We start from the raw sequence: 25669 nt of genomic DNA, 5'->3' as shown, positions 1-25669 counted from the left end.
GTTTTAAAAAAAAAACAGGAAACTGAAAACTAAAAATGATGCCAAACAAACCCTAAGCAAATGAAATTAGGAGTGTTAATAAGATAGATTAGGAAAAAAGTAAGGGCATATATGTCATTTTACAACCCAAAAGTTACCAAATAAGGGAAAACAAAAAATTTGTTGTAGGTAATTTGAACCACCCAAAATGAAAATTGTTGCAAGTAAAATGAACCGGAGGTAGTATATAATAATTAGGAAAATTTGCAAATTACCACCCAAAAATAGTATCAATTTCTAACTAACCACCCATAAAAAATTTTATTTTAAATAACCACCCATTAAATTAAATTTTCACACAGATGACCACCCATTTTGAAAATCCGGTGGAAATTTAAGACATTGGGCCCACCCAACGGCTAATTACGGCTACTTTTCCCTTTGTAATTGAAATTGTTCACGATTTTTTCAGAGTAAACACTTCCCCAAAATTAAACCCACAAATCTCCTTCAATTTCTTCAAAATTTGCAGCGAAATCAAATCCCCTAGTTGCAGACGAATCCCCCATACATACAGCAGTTATGGTTTCTGAATTTTTAAAATTAGGGTTCTTATTGCAATTAATTTGGGGAAAATTGGCGGAATTGTTAGTTAGGGTTTGTTTTTTAGCACGAATTATTTGATTTCAACGCAATAATTAATTGGGCTGATTAGTTAATTGTTTGTACAATTGGGGAAAATTGGGGTGCTTAAGTTATTTCGAATCTGCTTCCATGAACGCACCTTCTGGATCTTCAATTGGAGCACAATTCAAAGTTGTTGTTGCTATTGAAGGTCGGAATTGTTGTAATTGGGTGGCGAATTGTTGTAATTGATGGTGGATTGGAGGTTCTAATTGTCGCAATTGCTGCTGCGTTTTGGTGTTGGTGAATTGAAGTGTGGATATGAAGGTGGTGGTTGCGTTGGTGACTGAAAATGGTGTTGTTGTGCGGTTGAGAGCTGGGCGATGATGATTGATTGCGAGGCTGAAGGATGCGGCAAACTGGGTTGCTGTATTAGTGCGATGGGTGGAGCGGCGAGAGGGGACTGGTGGCTGCTCTGCTGTTCGACGGTTGGAGGTAGTTGTTTTGCTGCTAGGTGGTGCGGCAGCGGCGAGTTGCTAGGTTGCAGGCAGCCGGTAGTTTGTGGTTTAGGAGTTGTTGGTGGTGAAGGTGCGGTGAAAAGGCAAGGATACAAAGTTCAGTGAGGGAAGTCGAAATGGAACGAAAAAAAAAGAGGAGGGAAATCAGGGCTTAGCCCAGTTGAAAATGGAGGTTTTCAGAGCTAAATTGGGGATAACCATGGAGAAATCAGGGCTAGAACCGTCATTTAGAGTGGGAGTAAACCCTAGATTTTTGCTGGAAAAGGTGGAGCAATGGTGGTGGTGATGGTTGGGAAGAAGAAAGAAAGAAGGAGGTAGGAAGAAGAAGAGTGAAATCGAGGAGAGAGAGTGAGAAATCGTAAAATAGAAGAAAAAAAAAGGGAAAAAATAAAAAAAAAGTGGGGCCCACCGACGGAAATTCACCGGAATTGCAACATGGGTGGTAATCTGAGCGTTTTTTTAATTTAATGGGTGGTAATTTAAAATAAAATTTTTAATGGGTGGTTAGTTAGAAATTGATACTATTTTTGGGTGGTAATTTGCAAATTAACCTAATAATTAAAGAAAAAAGAAAAATCAGACTTCATCTCCGTTCTCTCTCATCATCGTACACACTCGAACTTACAAAGTACAAACCCTAATTAGCAAAAACTCACCCTTTCATTAAATCTCCCAAATTCCGATTCCAATTCCAATTCGAAACTTCTTTTCCCCCAAATCACTCTTCAAAACCCTACATTTTCGTTTTTCAATCGAAATTTCGAATCGAACTCAAAAAAAAGCAATCGGAATCATATTCAAATTTGAGGTAATAGATCGAATGATGGGTAACACTAGCGAAAACACAGAATCACAAAAATTTCGATTGTATGGGAAGACGAAAATGCCAGAGCTTCAACGTGGAAATTCAGTCAAAACGACGACGAATAAGAAGCAGAAGAATATCGTTGATAATAATCAGAAGAAATCGACTCATTTGGTTGGTAACTACATTCGAACTCGCGCAGCTGTTGCGAGAGAAGCAGAAGCAGTAGCAGTAGTTGGTGTTGTTGAAGAGGAGAGAGAAAAAGTTGTTAAGGATCCTCCGAGAACTAAGTTAGCTGTGAAAAAGGGCAAATTTAAGGAACAAACAACAACAAAAGGGTAATCAATAATACTAAGAATAATAGTGGAAAGAAGAAGAAGGTTGTTGATAAGGTTGTACCAGTGGTTGTGATATCGGAGAAGGAAAGTGAGTCAAAAGAGAGAGAATCAGAAGTCAGAGAAGAAATGTTGGGAGATGATAGTGGTGGTTTAAGTGCTAATAATAAGGGAACTGGACATGATGATGATGGAAATAAATCCCCTTTTCCTGAAAGGGTAATCTTTTTTAAAACGAATTTCATTTGATTTTGTTAAATGAGTTGATTTTGAATAATGATTTTGTGGTTTTTTGATTGATATATGTTGATTTGAATTGAATTTGTGAATCGAGTCGATTTTATATGAATGATGGTGTGATTTTTTGATCGATGTTTTTGGTTTTGCTGTTGTTTTTGTAGGTTCAAGTGGGTGCTTTTCCTATTTATAAAGTAGAAAGGAAGAAAGGTGGGTTTGGTCAGGTGTTTGTTGGCCGTCTTGTTAACGGTGGGAATGAACGCGCCACCGGGTCTGGGGCTTTGGAGGTATGTATCATGTTAATGGTGTTTTGGAATATCTGTATTTTTTGGCATGTTTATTGTTATTCATGTTGATCAATTTTGGGTTTGTTTTGGATGCACAATGAATACTTTGGCAAAATGGAAAGTGCTTTCTTTTATAAACATTATCTGCTCAATTTGAGTTCTTTTTGTATTTAAGAATAAAAGTAATATCAAGGTTGATTTCAATTGTATGGGAATATCTTGACTTTTTGTATTATAACAATAAGCTACTGAATCACATGATTAATATTTAGCTTCAACTGGGTGGTTCTGGAACAATTGAATTAATATTAGCAAAAGCATCTACAGGCCCGTCCCTGGGGCAGGGCAGGAGGGGCCTAAATTGTTCATATATCCTGGTGAATTTAGGCCGCATATGAGTATTAATCCTAATATTATTAAAAAGTAAAATTATAACACAATATGAAACTAGGCATGCATATGAGTATGTGGCAACGGCAATATACAACCACCATATCCAACCATGTAATGTAATTAAACTAACATTATATCATAGAATGAATCGATGATTGAATGGGTGAATTTATCAAAATTTTCAGGTTTCAGGAAAATATCCAACACTTGCTCCTTGCAGCAAGAGGCCGAGTTGGTCTTGGTCTATTCCCAGAGAAATTATGTTTCACATCTTTTTATTTCTTCGTGCTTCACTTCTTCAGGAGATTGTGAGGTTCGTTTGCAAGGAGTGGAATGCTATTATCTCTGACCCGCTCTTTATTAGAGCCCACCTTCTTCAGTCCATGTCATCTCCTGCTACTACTGGTTTCCTTATTCAAGACGATGACCTGGATGATGCTAAGCTAAAACAGGCCTATTATGTTCACCCATATGATCGTGTTGTCAGTATACTTAAGCTTCCATTTGAGGCCTTCATTTTGGCTTCTTGTAACGGACTACTCTTGCTTCAAAATGCCTTCATTCCAAAAGAATTGTCTGTAGTGAATCTTGTAACTAAAGCCAACATCAGTCTCCCTCCCCTGTCCCTCACCCTGCCAAAGGTATGCATTTATCGTAAACCTTCTGCTGTTCTAGCATTTGCACCTTCTTCTGGTCGATACAAAGTCTTTTGTCCTTGTTTCGTCCCCAAATATCCACGTTCACCATATCGTCAACGTGAAAAAAATGATGATCATCTTGCCAGATTTGAAGTTAAGGTTATGGTATGGACAGTAGCTGTTGATGAAACTTGGAGGGCTATTGACATTGACTGTCAAGGCATTACTATGAGTAACAAGGCAAAGCAGACACTACTGAGTCATCCGTTTTCTATTGCAGCGGGGTATGTCTATTGGTTTGATATATGTCACTCTCTTGGTTTTGCCTTGGATATAGATGCTGAAACCATGTATCAATTCGAAGCGCCAGAAGATAGCGTTATCAACAGCAAGGTGAAGACTTACTGTATACCAATGGACACCGGTGGTGCAGGTATAATATATTGGCAAAACCCTAGTAAGTTTTGGAAAGTCTGGGAAATGATAGGACCAAAAACTGGCCCTTGGGGTAGATGTATGAATTTCGATGCAGCTGGTATGTATTTGGCGCTTCAGAGACATTTCAATCCCTCAAAGTTTGGAGTCGCTATACCTCTTTATATGAGCTTGAAAACTGGGGAGTTTTGGTTTTTTGGCTTTGTGGAAACCAAGCATAGCATGTCCTTTGCGTTGGTTTGTTATAATTGGAAGACGGGAAGTGTTTGGTCACCTCCCCCTAGGTGGCGAAGATATTTTGACTTCCCACATCTTCACGTAAACAGCTTGCTATCACTGAAGAATCTCTAGTTGTACGTGGAACGGCGATCACTTTGAAGAAATGAAGTGCAAGTGTTGTGTAGTTCGATGGATACATGCATGTGGATATGGAGACTCAACAAATTTGACGTTGCTGTTTAAGTTAAATATTATTCACCCCCTTCCCCCCCCCCCCCTCCCCCCAAAAAAAAATTAAAAAATTGTTGTTCAGGTCGCTTGGACCTAATGTTTACAATTTGATGTAGACTTGATTGACATCATCATGTAAGTTATTTGTACTTCTCTTCCCCCATTTGTTGTTACTGATCACTTTGTACTCAACAATTTAATGTATGTGGGAATTGGAGATTAGATTGATGTCTTAATGTATTTTACTGCTTTTCTCATTTCAAGAAGGCCAAAATGGAGGCATTAATAACTAGTAAGTAGAGCGACACAGAACAATTTTACACAGGTGTGCTGGTGTATAGTATGCACATGATTTAATTTCTTGGCCGGTGCTGGCTAGAATGAGTTCTTATATGTCTTCTGCCGCCCTCTATCAGTCCTGGACGATCCAATGTGTTTCAAGGAATGAATCAGTAGGTGGTTCCATTGTCCAGTTGCTGTGAAACTCACTTGGATGAAACACTCTCTTCTTCACTGTCCACAGACTTTACACCTGATTCAGATCATCGCTGCTAAGTATAAGTTCTCCTTCAGATCAGATAGTATGCTCCCAGTAGCTTATTCTTTATCAGCAGCCTGCTGCTTGCAACAGATGGGCAAAACACTAAATTGAGTCTTTCATTCGGAATGAAATTGAAGTGGATTATCTGGAGGTATTAGGGAATATAACAAGCTTTGCTGATTGAGCTACAAGCGGGTTCGCTGAAGGGAATACTTTCTGTCTTTTTATTGGACTTTGGTCAGAAAGGCAACTGGTGAACCAACTGCTCCAGGTGAATAAATATATCTAAGTGTGTTACTTTCATTGTAGTGTTTCTGCATGTTGATTGATTGGATTTGGTGATTCTTTTCTACAGATTAAAAGATGTGCGGAGATGGCTCTTAGATTGCGATATTTCAAGAAACAAGTTTTGACTCCACCAAGTCTTTCTCTTGGAATATTGAAATCAAAGTGGATTATCTGGAGGTATTTTGGGAAACCTTCTTTCTTCTTATTCATTTTTATGGCTCTACTCTTCTCTTGAATACTTGTAGCATTTGTGTTTGAAGGGAATATTACAAGCTTTGCTAATTGAGCTACTAGCGGGTTTGATTTTGTTCTTAGTTGAAACTTGCGCGAGCTAGAAGCTGTTCATTGTGATTTCTGAGATGAATTTAAGCAATGATAAGTTATAGTGCACTTATAAGGAGCTTTCTAAGTATAAACTACAGGAGGTAAGTTAATCATGATTCTATTAGCTCGTTCTTATATAAGGTTTTTTATATTTATTTTTTCTTATAAAATAGATTAAGTACCAAAATATGAGTGTAGTGGTTAAAGTGGCAGGATCATGTGTGTTACTGTGATGATCAAATTGAAGCCAAACAACATAACGTCTATTAATCCTGTAGTCTGTAGATCTAAAAGGAAGTAGTTCAAGGGGTTAGACTTTAGTATAAGAGACTTGATTATCTGATAAATGAAACTAGTATTATCATCATCATCTTATTATCCTTTGCAGCAAACTTCTGGAAAATGTTAATTATTTAATTTGCAGGATCAGGATACATAGTCTGGATCATTATTCTTGTGTTATTTTTATTGGTTAAGTCAATTTGTGTGTTTCTTTTATCCTTCAGGCTGGAGATTTCTTACATTCAGCTCAAAGTAGCGCGGCTTCTAGCAAAATGAAGAGTCGTTGGACACACCTTTATTTTTGGAACAAGGTAAATTAATTTGTATCACTATTCATATGTTAATTATATTGGTTAGGTCAAATATCGAAACTTATGTGTTTTTATATGTCCGTCAGGTTGGAGAATTCTTCTATCCAGCTCAAAGAAGTGCGCCTTTTTAGTATGGAGAACTGGAACAACAAAATGCAGAGAATACTTAATTTGGTCATATGCGTTGTACTTTTCATGTCTTCTATCCTTTTTTATACCTTTTCATAAATTTCAATTAATATGTGTTTAGGACAAGTCGATTGATCCATCAAAGTCTGTGTAGCTGGGGGTTCTTTGCAGGCTTGGTACCCATAGAGAAATCTATGGCATTTGAAAGGATCTTGCTTCATGCAACTAGGGATAATGTTTTTATAAGGCAGACTAGAGTAGAGAATCCTGTGATGGATTGTTTTAGACTAACATTTGTTTTATTCATGTTCTATTGTTGATGCTTTTGGACTTACTTCTGTCTTCTTTCAGATTTTATCTAACTCAGTTCTTTGTTACTACTGACATTTCTTACAGTTCAGGAAGAAAGTAAAAGGTAAGAAGAAAATGCCGATGAAGTAGTGGAAGGTGCAGTGGGAAGTCTCTGTCTCAGCTCCGATGTACCCTCTTTACTCTTTTCAGTCAAGAAAGGTAACTTCTTGGAAGATATTTTTTGTGTTATTTATGTATTTAGTTGCATCACATTAAAAATTAGAATATGATGAATAATATATCTCATTGAAAATGAATCAAACAACTTAGCCGCCCCCTCTCTCTCCCTCCTTTCTCTGTTCTTTATTCTCTCCTAGGGTTCCAATTTCATAGCCTTTTTAAGGCAGAAATAGTCTATTTCCGCCGCTTTTCTTCTATCTTTTTTTTTTTTTTTTTTTTTTTTTTTTTTTTTTTTGGTGTGTGTGTGTTTTTAATGTGTTTTGGTCCCAATAATTTGATTGGGTTGGTCCCTATTATTAGGGTTCCTCCTATATTCAAGGTCTTGTTGTTTCATCTATGGAAGAGTTTTTCTTTTCTTTTTAGGGTTTTAATAATTGGGAAATGCTCTGGATTCATTTAGAATTGGGGTTTTTCATCAACTTTTCGCTCAGAAGAATTTGTGCTCATTTTGCGAAGGAATTTTTGAAAGCTGTAAAGACATCAATTGAATACCTGCATCGATGCAAAGACATCGAAAATTACTGCCTACGTCAAGACTGAAGCAGTGGGGTATGAGTTGTGCTTTAGAAGGCTTATTAGTAATTGTTTTGACCGTAAGAGTTGTGTATTTTCTCTAATTCTATTGTTTGTAGATTTGTGTTATTATTGTAGAGATGCCGTATGGCTTATTATTAATGATAATGTTTCTTCCTCGTCAAAAAAAAAAAAAAAAAGAATCAAATAAGAAACTACATAATGGAAAAACACAAATGTTCACTTGTTTAAATGATTGAAAGAGTATTATTAATCAATTTCACTTTGACTAGCAACAATTATTTATACAAAGAAAAATACTATAACAATTAGTATCTCGTTGAATTCACCTCATTATATAGAGATATTTAAGTATAAGGAAATTGTCCCTCGGAAAATTTGAAAAGTGAAGACATCTTTACCTTTATCTTTACTACTATAAAAGCCAATAGGGGGCGTTTCTCAATGTGCTGCCTCTCTATTCTAGAGAGAGAAGTTCCTTCTAGGGTTTCTCTCTTGGAAGGGGTTTTGTGCTTCTGATTCGAAGCTTCTTGCCTTTAGGGTGGGCTCTTTTCTCTCTTCCTCTTCTCTCCACTTCCTAATCCATTTCTTGGTTCTGCCTTTTCATCAATTGTCGCCCTTTACTTCTCCCGGCCACCTTCCCTGTCCTTTTCTCTCACTGCTGCTGGTTTTATCGGGGGGGCTCGCCGGCCGAGGTCGGGTTATAGCCCTTCCTTGTGCGCCAGTGAGTCACCCACCCTAGGCCTCATCAACGTCGGTTTATTGTCGGCCGGAAGAAGCGCGATCTGAATCCATCCGTTTCGTGCGAGTCAAGGTCTAGACTTGGTTGATTGGTTTTAAGGTTGCCGGTTTTTGCAACGGGTTAGGTTTGTGCCGTTATCCTTAAGTCTGATCTGGTGCTTGTTTGGATTTCGCTGGCTTCTGACCGAGTTTTACAACTCGTGTTTTTGGGGATGTTCGTCCTTTTAATTTTATGCTTCTTTCAATGTTTAATCTTTGTTTGGTGAATAAGACCCAGTTGATGATCTCTGAGTTGTTCATAAATAATTTTCATTTTGGGTCAGTTATGGAGCCACCCACCATTGCTTCCTCTGTTGTTCGAGCGCTTCCTGCGGCAAATGTTTTAAGACGGGTCGTCCATGAGTGGACCTACGGGGCTGGCTTTATAGAGCAGTTTCCGACTAAGGACCCAAGGGCTTCGACTGTGGGTTTCCGCCTGATCTCAGTTTTGGTTCATTTGGTGGGTTTGGTATTCATGGTTGTTGTGTTGGGGAAGATGAGTTTGACTCAAGAAGATCTAATCTGTAGTGCAGTTGCTTACTCCATAATATCTACAGCGCCGTTGGTGAAGGAATTATTGAAAGATGCAATGACATCGAAGAATTCACATGGTTTCAAGATTGGAACCACCTTAATGGAGATGAGCGTGAATAGAAACAAGTTTAGGTGTTGTGGGTGTAGTTTCTGCTTCAGTTATGTTCAAATGATGATGTAGATGCCGAGATGGCTATTGTGTGAATGAAATCATCTATCCCTATCAAAAAAAAAAAAAAAAAAAAAGCCAATAGGGGGTTTAAATTGTTGATGTCTACAGTGTTGTTCCTTTTTTGCCCTTGCTGCTTCTACCTTATTACACCGTTGCCTTTCCCCTTCTTTTCCTTTGTTTCTCTCTCCTCTTTGCATGCTCCTACCTCCCCTCTCTCCGTTTCTCTCTCATCTTCTACTGCTACCTATCTCTCCTCCCTTCATTTCTCACTCCTTTTCCGGCTACCTATATCCCCCACTGAATTTACTTCTCAATTTTCTGTCAAGAGCAAATCACGGTTTTTCGATGCGGCGAGTGCTAGCTTTTGATGCTTGGTAATGTTTCCTGCTTCTCTTTTTTCTGTTGTTGTGGGTTCAATTGCGGTTATTCTTTTTCTTGTGGCTTATTTGCATTTTGTTAATGTTCTCCATTTTTTTTTCCGGTAACGGTGGTGGCAGTGGTCAGAACTGTTTATGCGGTGGTTGGAGCCTCATGCGTGAACCCTAAACCCTAACCAAGATGGGTCTAAAAAGGTTTTGTCTTTATGCCCTTCTCTTGTGATTTTCCTGGTTTTTGCTCATTTCTCTCTTTTTTTTTTTTTGCATCTTGATAGTGTTTTTCTTCAGGGTCATTGTTTTGTTGTTTTTACAGGTCATCTTTCATTTACAATTGTTTTTCTTTTTTTTGTTGCTTTGGTTGCTATTTGGATGTTTGAGGTGCGCTGGGCTTGGGTCTTCTTCTTCATTGTTGTTTAGGGTTTTGGATGTTTGAGTTTGGGCGTAGATTGTTCTGGGTGGATGTTTGGGGTTTTACTGAGTTGCTTTCTGAAAGTTATGAAGATATGGAGAGGGAGGGAGTTAGGTAAAATTGTTATTTTGCTAAAGATAAGATAATTCAAGGATTGGCGGCATAAAACATTCTATTATCAGAAGCAGAGTTATACTGAAGACGCCATGTACCATCCAGTTTTTCTAAATCAATTGGCTCACCAGCATCATATCCCTCTGCACTCACCTGAATATAAACTGACATCGTATAACCATTTACTCACCACACTATTCATCTTATTTAATTCTATGAAATATGCTTGACAAACTAATCAATTACTTCAATTTTAACCATGCAAAATACAATATTGAAAGACATCAATGTTTGACTAAGTCCAAGTAAAAGTATATACATACTAAGGCCTCTTCAATCAAAGATTGTTGGCCTGGCGGTGTTTTGAGCCCCCTTTCAGTTTCTTGTATAACTCTCAACAAATCATGCTTCTTATTCTCAACCTCAAATGACTAGCATACCCGGAAAAAGAAATTAAGAGATGTGGTGAAGAGCATGAGCTAGCAATAGTTGTAGCTTATAAGTGCTGATATGCAATTTCCATTGTGATTGAGAAATCTGACAATGTAGATAGTTGCTTTATTTGCATATTCCTTTGGTAGTTGCTTTTAAAACTGCCTTATCTGCAATAAGGGAACACAAACAGAAGAAACGTTTTTGAGTTGGACAAACGAGAATAATTAGCTAGAAAGACTGGTATGTAATGCTGTGAGCAGAAACGTATTGCATCAAATATACTTGTCAAGAAGTTATATAGAAGTTTAAAAAGCATTTTGTCTCCTTTGATTTCCTTAAAAAGCTCTTGAGCCTTTCTCCTTAAGGATTTATTGAAATAACTTCGAGCTACTGTTCTAAGCATCATTGTAGATAATCTAACTACATATAATTAATAATACCTTTTGAAATTATGAAGCTTGGATGTTTTCACTTGACTATAAATTCTTCAAAGCAGGCTAAATGGCATATGACAATATAGATCCAAATAACATGATCTATGAGGTTATTTGTCTTACTCGTATATATTTTTCTTCTTTTCTTCGTTTGGTGGTATCCATATACAACTTTATCGCATCATGGCATTGTCAAAATGGATATTATGGAAACCCATCATAAAAATTATAACCCTTAAGGATGGAAAGCAATTGCCTGGTATCAAAACTTGATAATTATAAACCATATATATCATAAACATTATTCTATATTTATCATAATGATAATGGAAACAACACAAACATCATAAACCATGTTTTGAGTGCAGTGAATCTGTTCCCTTAATTACAGATCATATAATGTATATGCATGCATGGTTTGATGGATATTGTTAACTTAGTAGCGTTCAGAGATGTTAAAGCAGTCTCACTATTTCTAAAATCTACATTGGGATTAGGGGTAAAGTTTATACCATGATATCTGGGACTCCATTACCATGATATGCTAAATTGGGATTTCTATAAAAGTTTATGTCACTTTTGTTATCCGTGGAAAGCAATGCCCGTAAAGCATGACATACTGATCTAATCTTATCTCTAAGAAGTATTTTCATTATCCTAATTTGTTGAAATAATGCAAGGAATCAATATTTAGGGGAAGGGCACATTAGTCATAGTCTATTAGTAGTAACTTGGGGAATAAGCTAGAGGTTTGTTAGGGGTATTTTCTATAAATAGACCTCATTAGGAGGAATAATCATCATGTTGAATATAGTTAAGAAGTCTGTTGTTGACTTGTTGGAGAGCACCTTCCTCTCGAAAGAAGGCATTGTATTGTTGAACAATCAGTTTGATAATACAACTTATCCCTCTTAGCTATCCTTTTCTATCTAATTAGCTTGCTTGCTTACTGATTTGAGAGCTAATTCCTTGCAAATGGTATCAGAGCAGTTCTGTCCTGGTAGATTCAACCTCTGAAATTCTGTTTTCAGCCATTAAAAAAAAAAAAAAAGAGAGAGAATGGAAGTCGCCGGAGCTCCGATTTGGTCACAATCACTTGAGCAATTCTCCGAAAGGATGGAGGAATCCACGAAGAGAATTGTTGATACCCTTCAAAGAAATCTGGTGAAGATATTTGAAGAAGCATTTTCTCGAATTAGAGTGGAGCTAAGTCTGATTCGAGAAGGGCTTGAGGAGGAAGAAAGTGAACTCAGTGATGAGAAGCAGTCAACCACCACTGACCTTCCAAGCGGTGATGTAGAAATCATGATGGAGGAGACAGCCGATTTGGAGATGAGCAACTGTGAACAATACTTTTGCTCTGCTGCCGACGGCCTATTTGGTGGTTGTTGCAGTGGTGCGGTTGTGGTGATGACAGTTGGAGGACCGGAGAGATCGGAAGTTCGGTTTAAGGATGCCAAGACAAGTAGATCTGGACATTCTCTGAGTGAATTCGTGTTTGGTAGCAGTGGTGGTGGTGATTTTTTGGGTGGCCCTGAAAAATTAATGGTGAAATGGGTTGCGGAGTTGAGGGTTTTGCAAGGGAACTATAATATGGGGGAAGGCTTGGCGATTTCGGGGATGGGTTTACAGGTGGAGGTCCAAGGGAAATTGTCGGCGAGCTGGGTGGTGGATATTTTGGGCGAACGGGTGGTTTTCACAGTGAGGGAGTGGAGCGGGTGGTGGCCTGAACAGGGAAGGTGTCTTCATGAGGGGCGGGTGTGGAGCAAGCGGCTCTAGTGGTCCGGGCTGTTGGTTCGCAAGAGAAGACGGTGGAACGATCAATTCGTCTCCCTCGATGATTGGAGGACGGGATGGTGATTTTTCTAGTGGTTTTACCGGTGGTGGGATAATGTTCGGAGGTGGACTGGGCTTTTTTACCGGCGGTGAAACTGATGGTGGGAAGTTGCAATGGAGGTGGTTTCACGGTGGTTTCTAGAAGTACCCAGAAAGATAAGTTAATGGGAGATGCCTTGATGATTCATGTGCTAGCTTGGAGAGGAAGACAAAAATGGAATATGCTAGTAAGGGTATTTTGGTAATACCACTTATAGCAAACACAAAGGATTTAAATCAGCTTTGGTCACCTGCTACAAACGTGATGAAAGGCCAGCACACTAACCCAAGTACAAAAGATGGGCTTACTGACTTAAGGCCCAACTTTCCTTCTCCAACACTTATTACCCAATTAGTCAACTACCATTCTCTAGCCTTTCAACTCATCCCTTCACTTCTTATACGGCCCAACTCTTTAACCCATAAAAGCCAGCTTTGTATTTCATCAATTTCTGGAGAGAATTGCAGCCCACTCTCAGTCACTGTTGCCGAGGTCGGGAATCCAGTTCCGATTATAAACCACCTTGAGGACAAGGTGAAAGTTTGAGCGGCGGGTAATGCAAGGAATCAATATTTAGGGGAAGGGCACATTAGTCATAGTCTATTAGTAGTAACTTGGGGAATAAGCTAGAGGTTTGTTAGGGGTATTTTCTATAAATAGACCTCATTAGGAGGAATAATCATCATGTTGAATATAGTTAAGAAGTCTGTTGTTGACTTGTTGGAGAGCACCTTCCTCTCGAAAGAAGGCATTGTATTGTTGAACAATCAGTTTGATAATACAACTTATCCCTCTTAGCTATCCTTTTCTATCTAATTAGCTTGCTTGCTTACTGATTTGAGAGCTAATTCCTAGCAACTTTGTTCATCTCAAGGCCCATATCTAACCACTAGGACACATTTATCTTTGTTTGTTGAATTACTTTGTTACAAGTGTATCAAGTGTGAAATGCTGTGTTACAAGTGTATCATAATTATTTTGAGGAGATGCTAGGTTACGAGTGTATCGTAATTATTTTGTGTTAATGCTATCAGCAAATTGGTAATTGAATTGTCTTTAATGACATCTCTTGGTAGTTCATCTTCACTAAAAATATAATTCATTATTATATATAAAAGTTTGGGGATCACAAATTGATGGTAGTTCATCTTCAATAAAAGTAAAATTTGAGTAATTGTTTACCCCTAATTCCTTTATCACCATGTTATTTGAATATGACGTTGATAATCATTTGTCATCAGGTTGTGTGAAGGTGAAGTGTTGCTGAATTGCATACTAGCCAAGTAAGCAATAATCTACTCTGCCAGCGATTCATGATTGTACCTGGTGATGTGACAATATGTATGTGTGCTAATGCTAATTTCTTATGTTACTAAAATCAGAAAGGATAACCGATATTCAGAGAAAGATGCAACTGTGGTGGTCCGTCAGTTGCTGAAAGTTGCTGCTCATTGCCACTTACATGGTCTGGTAGCACCGTGATATGAAGCCCGAGGTAGATTTTCTTTTGAAAATATGGACCTTACATTTCAATTGCAGTAGATGAATTATGATGGAAGTTTATGTTTTATTCCAATGTGCTGCTTGTTTGTAGAACTTTTTTTTTCAAAGCGCCTGAAGAGATTTCATCTTGAAAAGTTGAAAGGCCACAGACTTTGGATTATCAGATTTCATAAAACCTGGTGAGTAGAAAGGGGAATGTCAATATGCACTTGCTGCTTGTGGGTAGACATTTCTCTTGTCCAACCTGACTTATATTTGATTTATCGCAAACGTTTGACAATGTGGCACAAACATTTTGCTTCCTATAGAGAAAATATTCAAAGATTTTGTTGGCAGTGCCTACTATGTTGCCCCAGAAGTACTGAAAAGAAAGTCAGGCCTAGAGTCTGATGTCTGGAGTATTAGTGTCATCACCTAAATGGCTAAATGTTGCTCTGTGGAAGACGTCCATTTTGGGGCGAAACTGAAGATGGTATATTCAAGTAGGTACGCGAAAATGTATTTTTACATGCTTTCACTAGCAAGTACACCTTATAAATTTAATGAATAGCAAGCTTTATAATAGCAGTTAAAGAAGATGTGTGTAATGTTGTGCTTTCACATTTTGGACTTTTGGAGTTAGCAACGGCATATCGCATTATAATGTGATTGTTACTAGGAATATAATACCGAATGCGGATGAGTCGGTTGGAAAAATTATATATGAACAACTTTTAACATGCTCAGCCACATTAGTATCTGCACGCATGAAATATCGATTTATAATTTTTGGTTTATATTCTGATAAATCTTGAGTCAAGATGAGATTGATTAAATTAAGCTTAATTGATGGCTTTGTAGGAAGTAAAATATAGGAGACTATATATTAGATATTTAGTATATACAAGACTTTTAGTAAACAGGTTGATGCAATTTGCAGTTTGGTTTATCGTAAAACAAACATGAATCATTTCCTGAAGCATTGCAGTTCACGGAGACGGATACGCTTGCTATTATCGGCCCCCAATCTATGAATTTGATATATATATGACCTATGCCTATCTTTATAATGCTTTGCGTCGAACTTATACCATTACTTCATCAGATGGGTTAATCTTTTTCATAATATTGATTTGACAAATTCATATTATCATAATCTCACGGAGGAGGAGCTTTCTCGTGTTCATGATTGCAATATTGACCATCTTGGTGAGTTTACATAGGTTACCATTAAGATTACCCTTTTCGTATGATGGTCTAAAGGTTTCAACTCTGGAAACAATTCCTTGTGGAATGAATGAATATTTGAGATGAATGAATATTTAGTGATTAGATTTTTGGAATTCTTCTGATTTTTAGGTATATACTCTATATTTTAATTCTTCTATATGTAGTCTCTATTTGAATAGATGGTGTATTTAGCTGTATATATGTATATGGCATACCCTTTACATATGGCTGTGACATCTGTGACTATTAAATGTATCTGTGTTGAAAATGCATTTGATTCTGAATTCTAAGCTGTATTCTGGTAAATTAGGTTGCTTGACTGCTTGTAGTCTGTCAAACAAGCCAAAGGAAACAGTAGTTTAATATGATGCTTCTGATGTTGATGATGAACTTATATATATCACTTCCTTTGGCTTGTTAGACATCAGAAGCATCGTCAAGTGATCAATCTATAATCTGAGACAGTTTCACATTCACTCATCAGGCTCAGAATTAGCCGTTCAGCTAAAATTTCACACATTAGCCTTCCGAGAAAAGTACATCAAGCTGATTAAATATTTTTATCTCACGAACAACTTCTGCAATATACTCCAAATTTCCAAGTTTCGAATAGCTCGGTGTTAAGTAGTCGTTTTCTTAACCTATAATCTCTAGCTTTTGGAAATTTTGTCTTGCATTATAAAATTTAATTGATTAACATATATGCATGATTTTTTCTGGCAATCATGCTTTTGGTTCAGGGATTTCTTCTGAATAGAACACTATTCATGTAAATTAGCTCAAAAATCATTTTGTTACAATTTTGGTTGTTTGAGCACTTAACTACAACTTTGGATGGCTCATTGTTCATTCTGTTTGATGCAGAGTCCCCCATCCTTGGAAGAGTAGGAAAACTTGAGAGCATATCACGGAACAGCCTCTGGTTTGTCAACAGGGCTGCTGGTTGGATTAAATCTTGACACATCAAGCCCTGATACTTTCTGATCTCCTCCTGCACCCATTCCGTTCAATGTGCTTTTTGGGCTCCCACAAACTCCATTCTGTACTCTTGGAAACCAAGCATCTAATAAAATTGATACAACCAAACAGCTGAAACCTGCAGGCATTGCTGAAAATGTTGTTGCCGATAACTCTGATATATTGACTCCTATTGATCATGTTGGGAAATCTGAAGGAAAAACTCTTGCTGATATATTGCTTGCCTCACCGTCAAAGTCTGATGTGGAAATTTCAAAACCTACTGAGGCTTATGAGTTAGTCCCTTAGGAAAGGATACATGTCTTATCTGTCTTGAAGGTACTAGATTTTCTATTATAAAGTAATGCGTTGTATAAACCCTCGAATGTTGACAAATTGTGAGCATGATTTTCAATTGTCATGCCTTCTAGAGTGGATGGAAAGAAGTGATGCCTTTCTAGTCTGTGATAAGGTCTGAATCTAGCACAAGTCATAATAATATTTGTATAAGCTATTATTATGCTGTGATCATAATTTAGGAATGAGTCTATTCTGATGGGTCTGTTCTGATGTTATTTGTATAAGCTATAATTATGCTGTGATCAAAATTCCGGATGAATTATAGGTTCATTCGATTATTCAATCAAAGATTAATGATAAGGATTCAATGTCTTTTGAAAAATATCATAGTGAAATGAGTAACTAGAAAGATTTTCGTGTCAAAGTGTTAGAATCCAACTCCTTTTGATGTATTAGATTCCATTTAAGTGCTTTCCTAGAGTTTAGGTTATGTTTTCTTTGCTTGAGGTCCCATTATTGTGTTACTGTCAGATCAGTGTTCACTAGGGATTCTCTTTGTATGTCATTTAAAGCTCTTTAGAGGGCGAATGATTAATGAAATCTTAAAGCCTTCTACCAAGTGTTGCCTTGCTTTTATGCTTGTTTGTTGTTAGACCTTTATAGATATTGTGTCTTACTTGCATATTAGCTCCCCTCCAACCCAACTTGATGCGCTAAGGACTCGTGGTTCGGACCCGCTTGTGCCCGCTTTGAAGTATCGGCCGTCACAAGCCCCGACCACCCGCACTCCGTCGCCCAGATAGACGTGAGTGCTCCTGAGATTCTATTGCCCGCTTGTGTTGCTTTGTGCTCACAAGCCCCTCTTCCGCTCAAGGCTAGCGTTCTTGCCGCCAAAAGGCTAGAGCGCGCCGCACGTTTTGGGGTCCAAACTCCCGGACCGTGACACAAAGACATATTAGCATCTTTATGCTACTTGTTATGCTACCTACATGCTATATCTTATTATCCTGCTTGCAAATTCATATTATGACACAATTATAATTAGCCTTACACAATCACTATCTCCTTCATATTATATGCTTATGTATTCAGGATCATCTTTAATTCTCTCATAATCATCCTAACGGAGCGATTACTAAAAAATCATATTACATTTAAGCATAACGACGTTGAAACGCGGTGCGCATCGCGTGGCGTGCAACTAGTTTCTCAAAAATTCTTCTGCCTTTTTCTTATTCCCTATACTTAACTAAGCTAAGATGAGCTTGTTAGCACTGCTGTATGTTGTCTATGCTTTTATCTCATTTGTTGCTTGTTTTCTTAAGCTTGATGGTTTGGTTTTTCACTTTTGTTGTATTTTGGACTGATCATTTGTCTAAGTTGTTCTATATCTTTAATAGAAGATATAAGATATGAATGGTGGATGTGACAGAATATAGGAAATTTGGTCCTGAAAATTGGATTCATTTAATGAAAGCTTTTGATCATATTGTAAAAAGAAATAAACATTAAGAATTGCAGTTTATCTTGTTTTGATTGTTTTCTGTTAGTGTAGCTGATATCTAATTGGTTAGCCAACTAAAACTGCCTGAATTAGAAACTGTGAATTTGTATTGCAATGGCTTGTAGCAATCGCAAGTACTCCCTTTGTTCCCAAAAGTTGTTCCTGTTTGAAATCTTGTGACCAAATCTAAACGGGAACAACAAGGAGTAGAGGGAGTATATAATACTAGTCAAAATTAGCTTAGGTTCAATTGAATAGCAGTGTTCTGTTAAACTTACTCTGGAATTTTAGTACTAGTCTAGATTATTGTCCCTATGTTTGGTTGTTGAATGTCACTTGGAACACCAGACCATAAGTTTTGGTGCTCGGAATGGGTATTGGAATTTTGGATTCTGAAATTTGATTCCCTAAGGCAGTTCAAAAATGTACTACTATACAATGTACCACAAGCCAATATGCTCGTGATTGTGATTTCCGGGGTGTGGGGATAACGAATAAACGAATTATACATTTATTGAATTAGACAGCATGATCCTCCCCCTTTAAAAGGTTACTTTATGTTAGGTTTGGTTATATGTGGTGGTGCTTGTGATCTCGAGTACTGACATACCAAGTATATCTTTTTTTTTTTACTTGTATCATCAATTTGATGGTGATATTTGATCTTGAGAGTTGCACCTAGATGTATACATCCCCTATATATGTTGCATAAGTTTTTATTGTATCGACAATGTGATAGTTAATCATGTTCCATGATCAAGTATACTTCTACATGTTTAATGTTTAAATACTGAATTTTAACTTCGCAGAAATCTATTGCTTCTCCTGCACGTGGCATTCTTGCCATTGATGAATCGAATGCAACTTGTGGGAAGAGACTGGCATCAATTGGCTTAGATAACACTGAGAACAATCGTCAGATGTATAGGCAGCTCTTACTGACAACTCCTGGTCTTGGCGAACACATTTCTAGTGTCATTCTGTTTGAGGAAACACTCTACCAGTCTACAACGGATGGCAAGAAATTGTCGACTGCTTACTTGATGAGAATGTCGTGCCTGTCATCAAGGTCGACAAGGTATGACAGTTTGAACGTCTTCCACATTCGATTGTTACTTGTAAATACTGATCAATGACCTCATTTTATGTCCTCACTCTTTGCATTGCAGATGTTGGTTCCTCTGCCAGGCTCAAACAATGAATCTTGGTGCCAAGGGTTAGATGGCCTGGCTTCAAGGTCTGCTGAGTATTATAATCAGGGTGCTCGATTTGCAAAATGGTAAGCCATCTCAGATCCACTAGACCTATGCCTCCATGAGATTAATGGTTGGCGATATTAAATCTTCATTTACATGTCCTGAAACGTCTTTCTGATTAAGAATATGATATTTCTCTTATTATGCAACTTTTCTTGTTCTGCAAATGACTTATGCTTGTTTGGATGCAATAATGTAGGCGTATTCCATGTGAACCTTTTGCTTTGGCAGTTAAGGAAGCTGCTTGGGGAATCGCTCGTTATGATGCTATCTCTCAGGTTCATACTAAGCTTTCTTTGCTTTATGTTCCATTCTCCATGCTTCAGTTTGAGGTGGAAGTGGTGGCCTGGTGGGTGGTGAATTGGTGATGGTCTGATGGTATATGGTAGATGTCTTTGTTCAACCTTTTGGATCTATTATTCTATATCTGGCGTATCAACTAGCTTCAAGACTAAACAACCTACATACAAACTTTTCAACCTGTACTGAAGAATGGATCAGTTGCTTTCAGGCTGCCACTATGCTCCCTGAATTCTGCTTAAATTGAAATTAACCATCATGGACTCAATTATTATGCAAAATTGACATGGACACCATTGGAAAGGGGTTTAGGTGCCAAAGTATACAGTTAAGATGATACAGCTTAAGAAATAGTAGTTTGGCAAGTTTAGAGATGTAGAGAAATCACCAATTCTTCTTCCCACCACGCTTCCCAACTCTCCTCACCCTTAACACCAATTCCACCTCTATAAAGAAGCCAATCTGTCCAATCACTGAAGTCTTCCACAGTCCTAGACATAACAAATGGAAACATGAATTAGTATAATTAAATTAAGCAAAGTTGTTGATGTCCACAAAAGCTAGATAGCTTTTAAGTCACAAACCCCCCAACTTACTTTTGCCACTCGAAACCGGATGGATTGAACAGGTAGGGAGCAAATAGCCAAGAGAGGGCCATAAACCAACTGCTGATAGAAAGCAGAATGTAGCCTATCGCACCACCATCATTATAGCCATAAGCAAGAAAAACAATCAACAAAAGCACAACTTCAAGCCTGCAATGAGAAAGCCATACAGCTCAAAGACTGTTCAAGACACTATACGAGCAACATGACAAGGAGAAAAGGATATACCCTTTGACAAAATGACTCCGGGAATAAAGCCTGTAGTTTTCGCTCAACTTTATATGCCGGACAACAAAACCCCTCCCAGTTGCTTGATACTGTTTTTCTAACAATAATGTTTTTCTATAAATGCCATCTTAAGAGTGAAGAAATTTCTAGATCAATAACCTCATCTCAAGCTTTAAAAAAACAATTCATGTCATAATGACAAATGATATAAATAAAGTTGCCTAAGTAAATACAAAACCATCAAAAGTATTATTTAAAATTAATATAAAAACACTATAATATAAAATCCAGCCAGTCACACACAGCATGATATATCTGCCAGGTAAATGTGGTATTGACACTAGTAGAATTGTCAACCTACCAGATAAAGAAAGATGTACACTGTCAGCACCGTCAACTGCAGAAAAATGAAAGGAAAAAGATAACTCAGTAACAGCAGGTTGCTGCACAACTTGACAGTAGAAGTTCAATGAGGAAAGGGCAAAAGGTCATCTGACATGGAACATTAGAATGACAGTTGGAGATTCATGAAAAGTGAGTACTAAGCCAAAATAAGTAAAGAGGCCAATAGAAACCACATAAGATGCATACATACCATAGAGCTGCAATTTACATGTCATAAACTAAAATTAAATTTATAAAGTACATATCATAAAGTTGTAAGGTACAAGTTTGAAATTTTGAACCTTGATTATGAAACAAATTATACACACACACACACACAAAAGGGCAGCCCGGTGCACATTGGCATCCCCGCGAGGTGAGGGTCCGGGGAAGGGTCCCACCACACACACACACATAACTATAAAATTAAAATATATATCTTAAAAGTATACCAAACAATTATAAGGTAGTTCTGTAAATGTGTCAAAATTATAATAATAATAATAATAATAATAATAATAAATAAATAAATAAATAAATAAATAAAATTATAAATTACAAATTTTGGTACAATTCAGGAGTTCATTTCTTATATCTATAATGTACACGTCCTAAAAGTACAAGGTATATGATAATATACAAATTTGAATTTTAAACCTTGATTAATGAACAAATCACACACACAAATGATGAGTTTGAAATTTTGAAGGTACAGGTCTTAAGAGTATATAAAAATTAATTAAGTTACATGTTTGAAATTCAAACCCTAGTTATTTAACAAAACACATGGACCAAAAGTATGCTATTAGTAAGAGACCCTTAAAAATAACATAAACCTAACCTAATAGACTAGTATAACTAGTGATTCATAAAGTACAACTCCTGATAAGGGTTTGAAATCTTTGAATGTATCTAATCTTGTTAGAAAACCTACCTGAGAATATATCTTCACTGATATTTATAACACGAGAAGCCTTGCTTATACCATCACGTGTTATATTATCGAAAACATCTGGGTGTCCATAATGGCATAATGCAAGATATTTGGCACCAGCTCATCAGTACTAAATAGAAGTGTAAAACCATAAACAAATTCCCTTCTAAAAACAGCTTACTTCAGCGGATTAGACATGAAGGAAGCCAAAGAAGAAACACTGCATAACAATGGCAAAAATGGTCGAATGAAAATCAGTATAATTTTAAGGAAAATTTTCAAAAAACAACCCAAAAATGTGTTGAATTTCTAACTAACCACCCAAAAATAATTTATTTTAAAATACCACCCATTAAATTAATTTTTTGCTCAGATTCCCACCCAATTTGAAAATCCGGTGGTTTTTTAGCTTGTGGGGCCCACATAACGGCTATTAACGGCTAGTGTATGCTTTTATTTATTTTCTTCCCCCGATTTTTCCTATACAAGTGTATTCCTTATTCAATTTTTGCTCCTAAACAAAATTTTTCCCCAAATTACACAAAATTAAGATTGCTTCTAATTGCATTTGCATCTGCAGCAACGACATCACTTGAATTCGCACAAGGTAATCTCAATTATCTGGAAAAATTAGGGTTCTTGCAAAATGTTAATTGGGGGAATTTGTGGGATTCATTAATTAGGGTTCCACATAATTGCAAATATACCATCAACAACCAACAACCTTCAACATTAAACACAAACAACAAAATTGCTTACCTCTTTCGACGCCATTGCACTGAGCTATTGTCAGGTTCCTCACCTGAGCTCCTGGTCCCCGGTAAACAGCAAAAGATGGCGACTTTTTTGCAATTAAACAACCCCACTTCAAGCAATTACTCTAGATTAATTCCTGTTGCAAGTACAATTAGGGTTTTAATGTCGAATTTAGGGTTCTGAATTGAACAATGCACAGCAATTTATGAAGAAAGGGGGAATTCGCTGAAAAAAGGAGTGAAATTTGATTGTAGAATAGGGTTAGTTGGGAGAATTGAATGAGAAAGAGAGTGAAAGACAGTGAAGTCGAGAGAAAAGGGAAAAAAAAAAGAGGGAAATAACTAAACTGGGCCCCTTAAGCTAAAAAAACCACCGGATTTTCAAATTGGGTGGGAATCTGAGCAAAAAATTAATTTAATGGGTGGTATTTTAAAATAAATTTTTTTTTGGGTGGTTAGTTAGAAATTCAACACATTTTTGGGTGGTTTTTTGAAAATTTTCCTAATTTTAAACAAGAAAAACTATGGAGTTTGGTGCGTGGGAATTGCAGACCAAGAGGACAGTGGTGGACCTAGAAATTTGACAATGGGGGGACAATTTCGATAATTCAACTAACATCAACCTATTTAAAAAAAACGGGTACACAATACAAGTAATTTGGGTTTGGTTGGGAAATAGGAATAAGGGAGTAGTCGAGTGGTATGGTTGAAATAAAACACCCCCCAAAAAAAAGGAGTGATGTTACAAGGGGGATTCGAATGCCATATTATCTTGTGATGTTAATTTCTTAGCAAATATTTTAGTCTTGCTATTTTGTGATGTTAATCATAAAATAGCAAGACTAAAATGGGTTCTTAGTCACATCACTCCAATTCCAGCTGAAGGGGACCCTTCATTTGAAGACATGCAACAATGGATACACATTGATGAGAAGTGGTTTTTTATAAACCCAGAAACAAGGACATTCTATCTTCTTCCAACAGAAGACAATCCATACAGAGCACAACAGTCCAGAAGGTTTAAGGTGAAGGCTATGTTTATGGGCATGATAGGGAAACCATTGTATGATGCAAATAAACAACTTTTACATGATGGGAAGTATGGTCTATTCCCTTTTATGAAGTATGAGGAAGCAAAGAAAAAGAGTAAAAACAGAGACAAAGCCAGGGGACCATAGAGGCTAAGGCAATCCAGAGTATAAACAAGGAGGAAATAAGGGACATGCTAGTTAATCATGTGTTGCCCACAATACATGCACAATGGCCCCCACAGCTGCCCAAGGACATAACTATTCAATGGGACAATGCTAGGCCTCACCAAATACCACAAGATCCAGAATTTCAAGTAGCATGTCAAGCATATGGATTCAACATACAGTTTGTTTTTCAACCAGCTCAATCACCAGATATGAATGTTCTAGACTAAGGACTCTTCAATGTCATTCAATCACTGCAGTATCAGTCATTCCCTCAGAATTTAGATGATCTTATCAAAGAAGTTGAAATAGCATTCAAAGGATTTGATCCAGAGTTGAACAAATACAGTTGGATTACACTACAGTCATGCATGATTGAGGTATTAACAAGAAAAGGAGGAAACAACTACACACCATCACACATGAAAAAAAGAAGTCTATACAGGCAAGGTATTCTACCAGATTTGCTAGAGGTAGACAAGGAACTAATTGCAGAAGTTGTTAACTATCTTAATTCAATCACAATCCCAAGTACTGGTGCAAATGAATTCCAAATGGAAGTTGATGCAGATTGAAGAATACATGGAAGCAAACTCATACCAGCTAAGGCAAAGACTGCCACACATAACCAGTACAATCTTAACATGTTTTTTTGTTGTTTTTGTTGGTATTGGTTAGGTGTATTTTGGTACATAATTAAGTTACACATTCTTAGACAGTCTTGTATGCTACTTAAGTTTGGTTTTGTAAAAAACACAACCTTTTGTTATTAATGCAAACATAACCTTTTTTTCTCACTAATCATCCATCAGAAAGGGTTACAGTTATCTTTCAAGGCATCAATGAGTTATGGTACCTCAATAGAAACCTCAAACAGAGGTAACTAGAGCAGCCATGACACTCAAATAGCTATCAGATGAGTCCCTTCATCATTTGGATGGGTTTCAATACGATGCAAGTTGTGTGGAGGGGACTCAATGCATCACACAAAGGGGACTCGTCAACAAAATCATACCAGCATTCCACCAACGCACCAGCACAACTAATCAAGTCAACCAATAGACCAATTCATATCCAAACAACAATTCATACCCAAACAACCAACAATTCATACCCAAACAACAAATCCAAACATAACAGGGGACTCATCAATTCATACCCAAACAACCAACACTAGCAGAAATAGCATAACAAAAAACAAGGGTCTCATCAATAGCATAATTAACCACAAATTGGAACAAAAGAAGAAGATTAGGGTATTAGAAATTACGCTGCCCAATTAGTATGGGGGAAGGGACTACTGGGGGTAGTAGATTTGGAGGTAAGCCACCAGTACGTCATCTGGATCCTGTCCCCTTGGTAAGCCGGATCTCAGGCGCTTAGTACCAGCGCTAGGGCCAGACGTACTCCCACCCATCATGGGATGGGAACCGGTGGCTGAAGGACTTCCCCAGCAGTCAGCTCCTGGAACAAAGAAGACCAAGTTTCAGAATTGGCGTCTAGTGGTGGTGAAGCAGCTGGAACAGCCACCACAGCAGCAGATCCACCCTCTTTGGTGGAAACAACCTCCCGATCTAGGCCGAGAGATGGCGGAACAGGCCTTTTAGACCCAGAACACTTTGTCGGCTTCTCATCCTCGTCGCTTGAGATGTATTCAGCAAGCTTCGCCCCTACAATCTTTCTACGAGCAATTACAGAAGCACGACGGAGTGGCTTCATCACACCAGAACCACGACGAGGTATACACGTGGTAGCACCAGGTTTAG

The 25669-nt window shown here is 37.5% G+C and overlaps 2 protein-coding genes across 12 annotated transcripts; both read left to right on the top strand.

Annotated features, from left to right (window-relative positions):
* The first annotated feature begins 1691 nt into the window (after positions 1-1691).
* LOC110712773 lies at positions 1692-16983 on the top strand. 11 transcript variants are annotated; one of them, XM_021891227.1, is made up of 14 exons: positions 1692-2480; positions 2663-2785; positions 3364-5513; positions 5598-5707; positions 5791-5955; positions 6361-6447; positions 6534-7086; positions 7471-9501; positions 9625-9699; positions 14014-14055; positions 14155-14267; positions 14367-14454; positions 14612-14761; positions 16349-16912. In XM_021891227.1, the coding sequence occupies exons 1-3, from the start codon at positions 2391-2393 to the stop codon at positions 4600-4602; spliced, it is 1452 nt and encodes a 483-aa protein (XP_021746919.1). In that variant the 5' UTR covers positions 1692-2390; the 3' UTR covers positions 4603-5513; positions 5598-5707; positions 5791-5955; positions 6361-6447; positions 6534-7086; positions 7471-9501; positions 9625-9699; positions 14014-14055; positions 14155-14267; positions 14367-14454; positions 14612-14761; positions 16349-16912. The 11 variants fall into 11 exon arrangements, with proteins under 11 accessions (XP_021746919.1, XP_021746916.1, XP_021746921.1 ...); XM_021891224.1 differs by having other exon boundaries at positions 14584-14761; XM_021891229.1 differs by having other exon boundaries at positions 7471-7656; positions 14367-14761; positions 16349-16983.
* A 1174-nt stretch (positions 16984-18157) lies between these two features.
* LOC110712768 (fructose-bisphosphate aldolase 3, chloroplastic-like) lies at positions 18158-20043 on the top strand. Its single transcript, XM_021891216.1, has 5 exons — positions 18158-18232; positions 19055-19363; positions 19415-19524; positions 19701-19850; positions 20013-20043. The coding sequence occupies exons 1-5, from the start codon at positions 18158-18160 to the stop codon at positions 20041-20043; spliced, it is 675 nt and encodes a 224-aa protein (XP_021746908.1).
* The last annotated feature ends 5626 nt before the right edge of the window (positions 20044-25669 follow it).

The sequence above is a fragment of the Chenopodium quinoa genome, unplaced genomic scaffold (assembly GCF_001683475.1).
Source record: "Chenopodium quinoa cultivar QQ74 unplaced genomic scaffold, ASM168347v1, whole genome shotgun sequence".
Taxonomy (NCBI): Eukaryota; Viridiplantae; Streptophyta; class Magnoliopsida; order Caryophyllales; family Amaranthaceae; genus Chenopodium; species Chenopodium quinoa.
Note: the sequence above shows the minus strand (reverse complement) of the source record. Positions and strands in the feature narration are given on the sequence as shown.